This window comes from Pteronotus mesoamericanus, unplaced genomic scaffold, assembly GCF_021234165.1.
Source record: "Pteronotus mesoamericanus isolate MK-2021 breed Mesoamerican mustached bat unplaced genomic scaffold, CSHL_Meso_final contig_37, whole genome shotgun sequence".
Classification (NCBI taxonomy): domain Eukaryota; kingdom Metazoa; phylum Chordata; class Mammalia; order Chiroptera; family Mormoopidae; genus Pteronotus; species Pteronotus mesoamericanus.
In genome coordinates, this window is record NW_026555144.1 from 365,112 (window position 1) to 379,395 (window position 14,284).

The 14,284-nt window shown below is 37.6% G+C and overlaps 1 protein-coding gene and 1 non-coding gene across 2 annotated transcripts; both read left to right on the forward strand.

Moving 5' to 3' along the window:
* Positions 1-3,558: 3,558 nt before the first annotated feature.
* Positions 3,559-3,661, forward strand: LOC129073262 (U6 spliceosomal RNA). Its single transcript, XR_008529425.1, has one exon. It is a non-coding gene; the product is annotated as a U6 spliceosomal RNA (small nuclear RNA).
* Positions 3,662-8,188: 4,527 nt separating this feature from the next.
* Positions 8,189-8,492, forward strand: LOC129073214 (40S ribosomal protein S27-like). Its single transcript, XM_054576908.1, has one exon. It carries the CDS (start codon positions 8,189-8,191, stop codon positions 8,441-8,443), a length of 255 nt encoding a protein of 84 aa, XP_054432883.1. The 3' UTR covers positions 8,444-8,492.
* The last annotated feature ends 5,792 nt before the right edge of the window (positions 8,493-14,284 follow it).

The window sequence follows — 14,284 nt, forward strand, 5'->3', positions numbered from 1 at the left end:
AGAAATAACTGATAGCACAGAAATACAAAGGATGGTAATAAATTACTATAAACAGTTAAATGCCAAGAAATTTGAAATCCTTCATGAAATGGACACATTTCTAGAAAAATATAACCTTCCAACACTGAATGAAGAAGAAACAGGAGGCCTGAGCAGACTGATAACAGCTGGTAAAATTGAAGCCGTAATCAAAAATCTCCTGGCACAGAAAAGCCCTGGACTGGATGATTTCACAGGAGAATTTTACAGAACATTTAAGGAAGAGCTAACCCCTGTCCTCAGACTATTACAAAAAATCCAAGAAGAGGGAAGACTCACAAACCCTTTTTATGTGGCCAGGATCATCCTAATCCTGAATCCAGGTAAAGGCACAACAAAGAAAGAAAAGTATTGGCCAATATCACTGATGAACATAGACATAAAAATCCTCAACAAAGTATTGGCAAACCATATCCAGCAGCAATACATTAAAAATACCATCCACCATGATCAAATGAGATTCATCCCAGGGATGAAAGGATGGTTTAATATTCACAAATCAATAAATGTACTACATCACATAAAAAGGAAAGACAAAAATAACATGATCATATTAATAGTTATGGAAAAGGCATTTGATAAGTTACAGCACTTATTTATGATAAAAATACTCAGCAAAGTGGAAATAAAGGAGGCACACATCAACAAAATCAAGGCCATATTTGAAAAACCTACAGCCAATATCGTACTCAACAGGCAGAAACTAAAAGCTTTCCCACTAATACAGGAACAAGACAAAGATGTCCGCTTTCACCACTTGTATTCAACATAGTATTGGAAATCCTAGCCACAGGGATCAGACAAGAGAAAGAAATAAAAGGAATCCAAATTGGAAAGGAGGAAGTAAAAGTATCAATTTTTTCAGATGACATGATAGTGTACATAGAAAATGCCATAGACTCCACTAAAAAGCCACTTGACCTAATAAGTGAATTTGATAAAACAGCAGGATACAAAGTCAATATTCAGAAATTGAAGGCATGTTTGTATACCAAAATTAAAATATCAGATGCAGAAGTCAGGAAAAATCCCCTTTACTATAGCAACAAGAAAAATAAAGTACCTAGGAATGAACTTAACCAAAGAGGTAAAAGACCTGTATGCAGAAAACTATACAACACTGTAGAAAGAAATTAAAGAAGATGCAAATAAATGGAAGCATATACTGTGTTCATGGATTAGAAGAATTAACATAATCAAAATGTCCATACTACCCAAAGCAATTTATAGATTCAACCCAATCCCTATTAAAATACCAATGATGTATTTCACAGATATTGAAGAAACATTAAAAAATTTATATGGAACCATATGTGACCCTGAATAGCTGTAGTAATTTTGAGAGAGAAGAACAAAGCACGAGGGATATCAATATCTGACATCATACTATATTACAAGGCCACTCTAATCAAAACAGTCTTGTACTGGCATAAGAACATACACATAGAACAATGGAACAGAATAGAGAGCTCAGAAATAAAGCTATGTCTCTATGGTCAAATCATATTTGACAAAAGGAGAAGAAGCACAAAATGGAGTAAAAATAGCCTTTTCAACAAATGGCATTGGTGGAGCTGGACAGCTAAATGCAAAAAATTTAAATTCGACCACCAACTTATATCATGCGCAAAAATAAACTCAAAATGGAAAGAGCTCTTATATATAAGTCAAGATACCATAAAAGTCCTAGAGGAGAACATAGGCAGGAAACTCTGGATATCCCATGCAGCAATATTTTCACCGATATGTCCCCTAGAGCAAGGGACATAAAGGAAAAAAATAAACAAATATGACTTCATCAAAATAAGAATCTTCTGCATTGCTAAAGAAAACATCAGAAAAGTGAAAAGGGAACCAACCATGTGGCAAAATATATTTGCCAATGAAACCTCAGACAGGGGTTTGATCTCCAAAATATATAAAGAAGTCATATGACTCCATTCCAGCTAGACAAACAATCCAATTAAAAAATGGGCCAAGGACCTGAACAGACACTTTTCTGAAAATGACATACACGGGGACCACAGACATTTTAAAGGATGCTCATCATCACTAGGCATGAAAGAATGGAAATTAAACCACAATGAAATTCCACTTCACACTGGTCTGAATGCCCATCATAAACAAATCAACAAACAAGTGCTGGCGAGGTTATGGGGAAAAAGGAACCTCAGTACACTGTTGGTGGGAATGCAGACTGGTGAAGCTGCTGCGGAAAACAGATTGGAAATTGCTCAAAAAGCTAAGTGTGGAACTGCCTTTTGACCCAACAATTCCACTGCTGGGATCATTCCCTAAGTATCTTGAAACACCAATTCAAAAGAACCTATACACCACAATGTTCATAGCAGCACAATTTACAATAATCAAGTGCTGGAAGCAACCTGAGTGCCCTTTATTACATGATTTCATCAAAAAACTATGGTACATTTTCAGATTGGAATGCTACACAGAAGAATGAAAGAAAGAGGTGTACCCTTTATGACATCATGGATGGAACTGGAGAGCACTAGGCTACAAGAAATAATACAGGGTCTGAAAGTCAAATACCATATAATCTCTCTTATAAGTGGAACCTAACCAACAAAATAAGCAAGTATGAAAAAAAAATAACTAGCAATATTGAAAGAAAAAACAAAGTGACAGTTAATGAGAGGTAAAGTGGGTAATGGGGAAAAAATAAAGAGGAAATGTCAAATCAATGAACTTTTTTAAAGTGCCCATGTACAAAGCCAAAGTAGGGAAGGATTGAAGGTGGGAGGCGGGTGTTGGTAAATGGAAACAAATTTATTTGAACATTAAAAAAAGGAAAGAATTTTAAAAAAGAAATAAAAATAAATACATTTTAAAAATAGCTGGAAAAAGAAACACTATGACTCAAAAGACATGATCAAGAATTTGAAAAGACAACTGACAGAATGTAATAAAATATTCACAAATTTTACCACTGATAGTCTAGTATCCTGAATATGTAAAGAACTAAGAACAAATATGTACGACCTAACAATAACAAAAGGATAAATAAACAACCCAATTTTTACAAATGGGGAAAGGACTCACATGAAAATATGATCAACAGCATCTGTCATTAGGGAAATTCAACTTAATACCAAAATGAGGTGCCATTTCACCTCAATCATTTCACATCAAATAGGATGGATAGAATAAAAATCAAAAAGTGAAAAATAACAATTAGGAAATGTGATAGGAAATTGGGATCATTATATGTTGTTAATGGAATGGAAATTGGTTCAGCCACTGTGGAAAATGATTTGGTAGTTCCTCAAAAAAAATTAAACATAAAATTACTATATTACTCAATAATCCTACTCTTAGATATATACCGAAAAGAATTAAAAACAGGAACTCTAACAAATGCATGTACATGCATGGTCATAACACCACTATTCACAATAGCCAAAGGTGGAAACAGCCTGAATGCCCATAAACGGATAAATGAACAAATTGTTGTATGCCCATGCAATGGAATATTTATCCATTAAAAGAAATGAAGTATTGGTGCTTGTTTCGGCAGTACATATACTAAAATTGGAACGATAGAAGATTAGCATGGCCCCTGCGCAAGGATGACATGCAAATTCGTGAAGCATTCCATATTTTTGGCGCTGAAAAACACACTGAATCAAAGAGACTTAACTAACATATATATAACCGTACATAACAAAGAAGAAAAATACTCATTCTTTTCAAATGCTCATGGCAGTTTTACAAAGATAGACCAAATGATAGGACAGAAAGCAAACCTCAGCAAAATCAGGAAAATTGAAATAATACCAAACATTTTCTCGGATCACAAGGGCTTGAAACTGGAAAACAACCTCAAAGAGAAACTTCAAAAACTTGCAAACTCATGGAGACTGAACAGGAGACTACTAAACAATGAATGGGTTAATAATAAGAGAAGAAATTAAAAAATCCCTGTAAACAATGCAAATGAACAGGCAACAGTCCAAAACCTATGTGACAAAGCAAAGGCAGTCCTGAGAGGGAAGTTCATAGCAATACAGGCTTACCTAAAAAAGAGAGAAACATTTCAAATAAAAGACATAACACTACAACTTCAAGAACCGGAGATACAACAACAAATAAATCCCAGAGCAAGTAGGAGGAAGGAAATACTCGAGATTAGAGCAGAACTGAATGACATAGAGACAAAAAGAACAATTCAGAGGATCAACCAATCCAGAAGCTGGTTCTTTGAAAAGATAAATAAAATTGACAAGCCTTTAAGCAGATTCATCAAGAAAAAAAGAGAGAGGACCCAAATTAGTAATATCAGAAGTGAAAGAGGAGAAATAACAACTGATACCACAGAAATAAAAAGGGTTGTAAGAAACTACTATGAACAATTATATGCCAAGAAATTTGAAAATCTTGATGAAATGGACTAATTTTTAGAAAAGTGTAATCTTCCAACACAGAAGGACGAAGAAACAGAAAGCTTGAACAGACCGATAGCAGCTGGGGAAATTGAATCAGTCATCAAGAAATTCCCAGCACACAAAAGCCCAGGGCCAGACGTTTTCACAAGAGAATTTTTCAAAACATCTAAGGAAGAGCTAACCCCTGTCCTTCTCAGACTATTCCAAAAAATCCAATAGGAGGAAAAACTCCCAGACTCTTTCAATGAGGCCAGCATCACCTTCATCCCAAAACCAGATAAAGACCCTACAAAGAAAGAAAACTACAGGCCAATTTTGCTGATGAACATAGATGCTAAAATCCTCAACAAAATATTGGCAAACCGCATCCAGCAATACATTGAAAAGATTATCTACCACGATCAAGTGGGATTCATCCCAGGCATGCAGGGATGGTTCAATATACGCAAGTCAATAAATGTGATACATCACATAAATAAATGAAAAGACAAAAACCCCATGAACATCTCGATAGACGCAGAAAAAGCATTAGGCAAGGCACAGCACTCATTTATGATCAAAACACTCATCAAAATGGGAATAAATGGGGCATTCCTCAACGTAATAAAGGTCATATATGAAAAACCTACAGCGAACATCATACTCAACGGCAAAACTGAAAGCTTTCCCACAAAGATCAGGAACACGACAAGGATGTCTGCTTTCACCGCTTCTTTTCATTTCTTTTTTTTTAAATTTAATTTAAATTTATTTTTTCAAATACATTTGTCTCTGCCTACCCCTCACCACTTTCCCTTGCCTACCCCCCACCACTTTCCCTCCCTCCTTTCCTCCCTCAGCTCTTCCCCTTAGGTTTTGTTCATGAGTCCATGCTATATGTTCCTTGACTTTCCCCTTCCCTTCCTTTTCCCCGCCCCCTCCCTCTTTCACCGCTTCTTTTCAACATCTTATTGGAAGCCCTAGCCACAGGGGTCAGAAAAGATAAAGAGATAAAAGGCATCCAAATAGGAAAGGAGGAAGTAAAGCTATCATTGTTTGCAGATGAGATGATAGTGTACATAGAGAACCCTGTAGAATCTACCAAAAAACTCCTCAACCTAATAGGTGAATTTGGCAAAACAGCAGGATACAAAAATCAACTTTCTGAAATCAAAGGCATTTTTTTACACCAGCAATGAAATAGAAGTAGAAATCAGAAAAAAAATACCATTCGATATAGCAAGAAGAAAAATAAAGTACCTAGAATAAATTTAACCAAAGAGGTAAAAGACCTGTATGCAGAAAACTATAGAACATTGAAGAAAGAAATTAAGGAAGACACAAATAAATGGAAGCATATACCGTGCACATGGATTGGAAGAATTAATATAATCAAAATGTCCATACTACCCAAAGCAATTTATAGATTCAATGCAATCCCTGTTAAGATACCAATGACATATTTCACAGAAATAGAACAGACATTTCAAAAATTTATATGGAACCATAAACGACCCTGAATAGCTGCAGCAATTTTGAGAAAGAAAAACAAAGTTGGAGGGATCACAATACCGGACATCAAAGTATACTACAAAGCCACTAAACTCAAAAAAATGTGGAACTGGCACAAGAACATATCCATAGACCAGTGGAACAGAATAAAAAGCCCAGAAATAAGCCCAGGTCTCTATGGTCATCTAACATTTGATAAAGGGGGCAGAAGCATAAAATGGAGCCATAATAGAATCTTCAACAAATGGTGTTGGGAGAGCTGGACGGCTACATACAAAAAATTGAAATTGGATCACCAGCTGACACCATACACAAAAATAAACTCAAGATGGATAAAAGACTTAAATAGAAGTTGCAACACCATCAAAGTCCTAGAGGAGAACATTGGTAGGAAACTCTCAGATATCCCATGCAGCAATTTTTTCACTGATATGTCTCCTAAAGCAAGGGACATAAAGGAAAGAATAATCAGGTGGATCTTCATCAAAATAAGAAGCTTCTGCACGGCTAAAGTAATATCAGCAAAGTGAAAAGGGATCCAACCATATGGGAAAATATTTTCGCTAATGATACATCGATAGAGGTTTGATCTCCAAGATATATAAAGAACTCACTCGACTCCACTGCTAGAACACAAACGATCCAATCAAAAAATGGGCAAAGGACCTGGGCAGACGGTTTTCCAAGGAGGAGATACAGATGGCCCAGAGGCATTTGAAAGGATGCTGAACATCACTAGCCATCAGAAAAATGCAGATCAAAACCACCATGAGGTACCACCTCACACCAGTTAGAATGGCCATCATAAACAGATCAACAAACAACAGGTGCTGGTGAGGATGTGGAGAAAAGGGAACCCTAGTACACTGTTGGTGGGAATGCAGACTGGTGTAGCCACTGTGGAAAACAGTGTGGAATTTCCTCCCAAAGCTGAAAATGGAACTGCCTTTTGATCCAGGGATTCCCCTTCTGGGACTATACCCTCAGAACACCAAAATGCCCATACAAAAGAACCTATGCACCCCAATGTTCACAGCAGCACAATTTACAATAGCCAATTGTTGGAAGCAACCTAAATGCCCATCAGTAGATGATTGGATCAAAAATGATGGTATATATACACAATGGAATACTACGCAGCAGAAAGAAAAATAGAACTACTAAACTTCGTGACAGCATGGATGGAACTGGATAGCATTATGCTAAGCGAAATAAGCCAGGGAGCGAATGACAAATACCATATGATCTCTCCTATAAGTGGATCTTAGCCAACAATACAAAGATGCAAGGAAAATAAGACCAGCAACACTGATAGGAGTAGAAACCAACAGAGACAAGAGGGAAGGAGTGGGGGCGGGAAAGGAACTGAAGGGGAAAGTCAAGGAACATATAGCAAGGACTCATGGACAAAACCAAAGGGGAAGAGTTGAGGGAGTTAAGGAGGGAGGGGGCGAGGGAAAGTGTTGGGGGTAGGCAGAGACAAATGTATTTGAAAGAATAAATTAGAAAAAAAAAAGAAATGAAGTATTGATTCAATGTAGAGGAACCCTGAAAACGTGGTAAGTGAAAGATCCCAGACACAGAAGGACTCATTTTCTATGATCCATTTGTATGAAAAATCCAGAATGAGCAAATCTATAGAGACGGAAATAATATTAGTAATTATCAGTGTCTAAGGTAAAGGAAAAGGGGGTGAAATGCTTAATTGTTGTGGGGATTGTGTTGGGAGTAATGCGAATGTTTGTGAACTAGATAGAGGTGGTGGCTGCACAATGTTGTAAATATGCTAAGTGCCACTGAATTGTTCACTTTAAAATGGTCAATTTCATGGTAATGTGAATTTTGCTTCAATAAATCATACCTATTACCTATATCCATATATGGTATTCTTTCTAAATTTACAAGTATGATTCAGGTGCTTAATTTAAAAATCAGATATCTGCCCTGGCTGGTGTGAGTCAGTGGATTCAGTTCCGACCTGCAAATCAAAGGATTGTCAGTTCAATTCCCAGTCAGGACTCATGTCTGGGTTGTGGGCTAGCTGTTAGTAGGGGGCGTGTGAGAGGCAACCACATATTGATGTTTCTTTCCTTCTCTTTCTCCCTTCCTGTCTCTCTAAAAATATATAAATCTTAGAAAATAAAAATCAGATATCTAAACTCTGATATTTCTCAAACACAGCAGTGCACATGTATACATACAGCTTAAAACTACTGACATTACCTTTCTGGTGGTGACAACCTCCCCATGACAACATGCCTCTCACTAAGGATCTCCTTCATCTCTTGCCAGAAGAGGAGAAGAGGAAACACAAGAATAAGCACCTCGTGCAGAGCCCCAATTCCTATTTCATTGATGTGAAACGCCCAGGATGCTATAAAATCACCACTGTCTTTAGCCATGCACAAACAGTAGTTTTGTGTGTTGGCTGTTCCACTGTCCTCTGTAAGCCTACAGGAGGAAAATCAAGGCTTACAGAAGGATGCTCCTTTAGAAGGAAGCAGCACTAAACACACCCTGAGTCAAGATGAGTGGGGAACCATCCCAATAAACACATTTTGGATACAAAACAAAACAAAACAAAACATACCAAAACAAAACTACTGACATTAGGTTGCATTTTAACTTCATTACTCAGTAAAGTTCTCTGTGTGTGCATATGTATAGGGGAGTTGAAAAGAAGCAGTTGAATAGCCTTTAGTAGGAAGAAAAACCCAACCCCAAGGTACTTCACAAAATTTAAAAAATACAGTCAAAGAAACACCTACTTGCTCCATTCATAAATATAAGAAAAGCTAAAATCATTAATGCATGCATGTACATAAAAATAATGAATGACAAATTTGGCAACATAAGGTCAATTTAAAGGATTTGTCTGTGCTTTGAAGGATGAAGTTGACCATACTGGCCTGAGATTATCTTCTGTTGTCAGAAAAGCAAAAATAAGAGTAAGAAAATGGATAAGCAGGACTGAGGGCACTGACCTGGCCTGTTGAATACAAAACAAAAGATTTTTTGGTGAATATTCTGCATTCCAACCATGTCTAACAGTGACTTATGAGGTGTGAGGAAAGATGCTAGGAGAGGGAGAAAGAGTAAATGTAGATGTGTTTGTATTCAGATTAATCTCCACAGTAAACATAGTCATAAAAACTCTGGAATTCAAATTTCTACTTCAGTACTTCATTATGAAAAATATTTTCTGAAGAGCAGGGGGGAAATACCAGATCTAACTATTACAGGGACCTATAGTATTGGTAGATGTGTTAGGGAAATCCAGTCAGCTTGGAATGTCTGGTAGGTTTATTTACCAGGCTACCCCTGCATGGGCCATGGACTGTAGTCTTATTACAAAAAGGGCTTTAATTTTGAGGGAGATTGTTTGTAAAGTTAAAAATGGTCAGTTGCTGAAAGCTGGACTCACAAGACCAGGTAGGGTGGTCACGAGTGAAGGGAAAGTAACCCAGGAAATACCCCGCCCTCCCCCCTAAGTTGTCATTACTGTTTGATTGTCCCTGTCAGTATTATATGTCTACCATGTCCCTGGGAAAGGCTGCAGTTTTGTGATGTGAAGACCAACTTAATTGGGGTTTATTTAATGGATTGATGGAATTGAGGGGCAAAGGTTTGCCACAGGGAATAAATTTATGACTAATGTACTTTTGTCTCCAAGGCTAGAAAAGAAAAATAATGGAGAGAAAAGAGTAAAGTGAAGAATTAAAGACTGGGTGTAAATGAAAGCTTGTGGGCCTCCATGGATGATTCATTTCTTTTGGCTGGCATGTCCTTTACACCTATATGTCTACAGGGTCAAAATTGGGAAAATTACTCCCTGTCTCTCTGTGATATTTATTCCCACCCTTTGGTCTTTGCAAATCCCTACTTCCTAAATAACTATGCAACCAAGTGAGGAGAGAAAATACCACAATATAGATCCAACATAATAGAGGGTTAGGAGTAGACCAGTGATATTTTCCCTTTTTCTTACTGCGTGAACATTTCAAATAACAGCATTTGTTGCATTGCTAAGAGTAACAATACCTTACCATCCCAGGTTTATACTACCCATAATAAATTCTGTAAATTTTGTTGGCAAGACTTAATTCTACTAGCCTTTGTAGCAGTACTTGATCTGTGGGCATCTCTACTGAATACCCTTTGACAGCTAATTTTACCTTCCACTAAGAATACACAAGGAGAGTTAGACATTGGCTGAATCAGGAGACATTTGGGTAAGATAATAGCTATTTCAAGAAATTTTATTGGGAGGAAGTTTTAATTTTTTCAGATCAATGATTAACACAGATTCATGGGCAAAAGCTTGATAACAGCTTTTTAATGCAAATTAGGTATGTTTGGGCCAGTTCCCTAAGCTTTCAATGCTGGTGTAACAGAACAAAAATGCCTTACTTTCCTAGAGCATTGCTTCTGTTGTCACTATTGGGAAGCAAATAATGGACTGGATGGGTCCTGGAAATTATAATACCCTAGTTAGTTATAATGAAGGCTGCAGAATCTTTCAATAATTTTCTTTTACTCTTCTGCTTAAGGATGACTCTAACTTGGCATGGGTAAAGAATAATGGACTGAGTGATCCTCCAAAGTCAATTACATTTGTGTGATTCCATTACCTGACTCTCCTGATACTTCTCTACTCCTCCTCCACATTGGAAGTGAGAGAAATACAAACCAATTTATGCAATTTGTGATCCACTTCCCTAACCACCTACATATACCATGAATATGAGCTCAATAGTACATTACTTGAAAAGTTTTAAAGTGTAATCCCTCCCCTCATTTTTGGTTGTCACATAACTCTCAGTAGTGGATATAGAGAATTTGTTTCTGAATCCAGAGACTCTTTTATTTCAATACTCAGAGATGTGCAACCACAGGCAAGATGGGATTTGTCAATTCAAGTTTTAAAAATCTATTCTTTTTGCAAATGCGCAAATGGTAAGATTTCCTTCTTTTTATGATAGCAATATTCCATTGTATATATGTGCCACATCTTCTTTCATCTATTGATGGACACTTAAGTATAGGTAATACAGTCAATATTATAATATTATATATGGTGTAAGTTATTACAGTAATATTGTAATAACTGTATGGTACCAGATGAGTACTAGAATTATCAGAGGTATCACTTTGTAAGTTATATAAATATCTAACCACTATGCTGTACATCGAACTAATATAATATTGTCAGCTGTAATTTAAAAATTTTAAATTAAAAAATCAAAAGTCTATTCTTCTGTATGACATGGCATCTTATTATCCATGGATATGCAAAAGTACACATATAATGACTTAGTTCAGTTGTGTGTGAGTCGAAGATAGCTATGTTGCAACAACAAGAAGCCCCTAAATTTCAGTCTTTTAAAATAGAAGTTTGTTCCTCATTCTTACAAAGTTTTTGAGTCCAGGTGACTTTTCAGGGCACCTGACTTTCATTCTGTGACTCAGTGATCCATAATCCTTTGATCTGGTAGTTTCAGCTCCATCCCCAGAGTGATATACATTCACTTTTGCTCATAGACAACTGAGCAGAACTAATTACCTGGCCCTGCCCAACTTTAAGGGAGACAGAGGGCACCAGAGAAATATACTCTTCCATGTTTCCAGAGGGGGAGGATAACTAGTTATAGGCGAATATTTCTAGTATATTTCATATATTAGAAATGTATATGACAAGTTGTATTAAATTGGTTTGCTTAAGAAAATTTTGACTCCTGCGCTTATGTTTTTGACCAAAGTGTTCGTACAAAAAAGAAAAGCAGGCCTATTAATTTGTCAGTTTTTAAAACTGATTTAAACCGAGCTAGCCAAGAGTCCTAGAGAGAAGTGGCTAAGTATACTTAACTTCATAAAAGAAGCTTATATCAGTTATCTATAAAGTGTATTTTAAGGAAAATTAATATGCAAAACCCACATTTAAAAAATAAATTGGTGTATATTTGAGTAAACACTTGATTAACAAATACTGAGTGTTCATGGTATATGTAGTCTCAAATTTTGAAAAATGATTTACTGCAGGGTTGCTTTAAGTGAAGGGACAACAAACTTCTCTTTGGAGGGACAGATAGTGCAAATTTTATGTTTGTGGGCCATGCAGTTTCTTTCACAAATACTCAACTCTGCCATTGAAGTATGAAAGCAGCTATGGACAATAAATCAATATGTTCCAATAAAACTTTATCTACAAAAATAGGCAGTGAGCTTTAGTTTCCAATTCCTGCTTTAAGTGGTGACACTACCTAGTGAATAAGGAAGTACAGAGAATCAAGATGGTGGAGGAATGAGTCGAAGTCACACTTACCTCCTCCCAGGAAAAACCTGGAATTACAACTAAATTGTGGAGAAATAACTAGGAACAAACAACTGAACAATAGTGAGAGAGGAGCCTTATAACTTCAGACAGACAGAAGAATCAACTTTAGCACAACCTAACTGGTAAGGAGTGTGGTAGAGACTTGAGAAGGCGGGCAGGGCACCCATGGGCAGCAGCACCAGAAGGATATTGAAACAGACAGTTGGATCACCCTGAGAAGAGCAGGGTCTAAACCATAAATGGGGATCTCAAGCCAACAGTACCAGAACCAAAATGCACAGATAACAACCAGCTGTAAAAAGCGGCAGGGTTGCTCTCTATAAGAGACAGGTGGCAAGAGATGCAAAGAGCCACTGAAAGGGCCGAAACATAAACTTCATTTTCAGCCACTTACATTGGGCTTCGGCAAAGGCGGGGGTAGAGTGGGCTAGACATGCTTGAGGAGAGACTGGGGAAGGAGGCTTTGGGGAGGGAACTGAGAGAGTAGCCAGCAGGATACAGTGCTGACTCCTCCCCCATATGGCAGCAGCCATCTTGCTAAGGCAGACCACTCCTCTGAGTGGCAACAGCCTGAGATGACCCAATTGTCCCACCCCAAAGAGGGCCTTGGCCCCGTGCTGTGGTGTCTCTAAGCTGATCTGCTCAGTGAAGACTGGAAGCCACAGATAGATCCATGGCTAAAGGAGGTGCATAGTGGTCTAGAAACACTTGAGAAGAGACTGGAGACAGGCTTGGTGGAGAGAATGGAGAGAGTAGCTGGTGGGATCCCAGTGCTGAATCATCCCCCGTATTGCAGCAGTCATCTGGCTCAGGCAGACCACTCCCCTGAGCAGCAGCAGTGTAAGAGAACCCAATAACCCTGCCCCAGGAGGGACTCTGCTCCACACTGTGGTGTCTGTAAGCTGGCCTGCTGTATGCAGAGGGACTACATTAACAGCTGAAGGAGACAGCTACAGAGAGTATATTCCTGAAAAATCTTACAAGACTCCCTAAAGTTAGATGGGTTCAAAATCTGACATCATCAGAGGCAGCTCCAGGAAAAAAAAAAAAAGTGGGCCTCTACCGTAGAAATTAACACCACAAAGTCAGGATATCAAGACAAATCAACTTAAGAAGTAGAAGCAAAATAAAAGAGCCTCAATAATAATGGGGAGTAAAAGAAACACACTTCGGTTGAAGAGAAAGGAGGGAAAACTAAATGAAATAGAGGAAAGTAAACTATCAGATATTGAGTTAAAAACAATGGTACTAAGGAAGCTCAATGAGCTCAGTGAGCTCAGACAGAATTACCTAAAACTACAGGGAAACTATGAGAAACTTACTGCAAACTATCTGAGAATGAAAAAAGATATAGAAACTATCAATAATAGCCAAGGTGAAATGGAGAATACAATTTCTGAATTGAAGAACACAGTAGAAGGAATCCAAAGCAGGACAGATGAAGCCGAGGCTAGAATCAGCGAATTGGAGGACAAGGAAGGAAGAAAACTCGCAGAAAGAGCAAGAAAATGAAAAAAAAAAAGACTAAAAAAGAATGAAGAGGCACTTAGGGAAATGCAAGACAACCTGAAACATAATAATATCTGCATAATAGCGATACCAGTAGGAGAAGATGAACAAGGGATAGAGAAAGTGATTGAAAAAATAATGATGAAAACGTTCCTAATTGGAGGAGAGAAAAAGTAAGCAAGTTCAGGAAGCACAGAGGGTCCCATTCAAGAGGAACCAATGAGGCCCACTCCAAGACACATCATCATTACAATGGCAAATATCAAAGGCAGAGAGAATCCTAAAGGCAGGAAGGGGGAAACAGGTAGTAACATACAAGGGAGCCTCAATATGGCCAGCACCTGACTTCTCAACAGAAACACTGCAAAACAGAAGGGAATGGCAAGAAATATTCCAAGTAATGAAAAGCAAGGGCCTATAACCAAGACTACTCTATGCAGCTAGGCTCTAAATTAAAATGGAAGAAGTAAGGAGTATCCTAGAAAAAAAGAAAGCTAAAAGAATACAC

What these genes read in the sequence shown, in the direction of transcription:
- LOC129073214 (XM_054576908.1), top strand. Translation starts at nt 8,189, where the DNA reads ATGCCTCTCACTAAGGATCTCCTTCATCTCTTGCCAGAAGAGGAGAAG.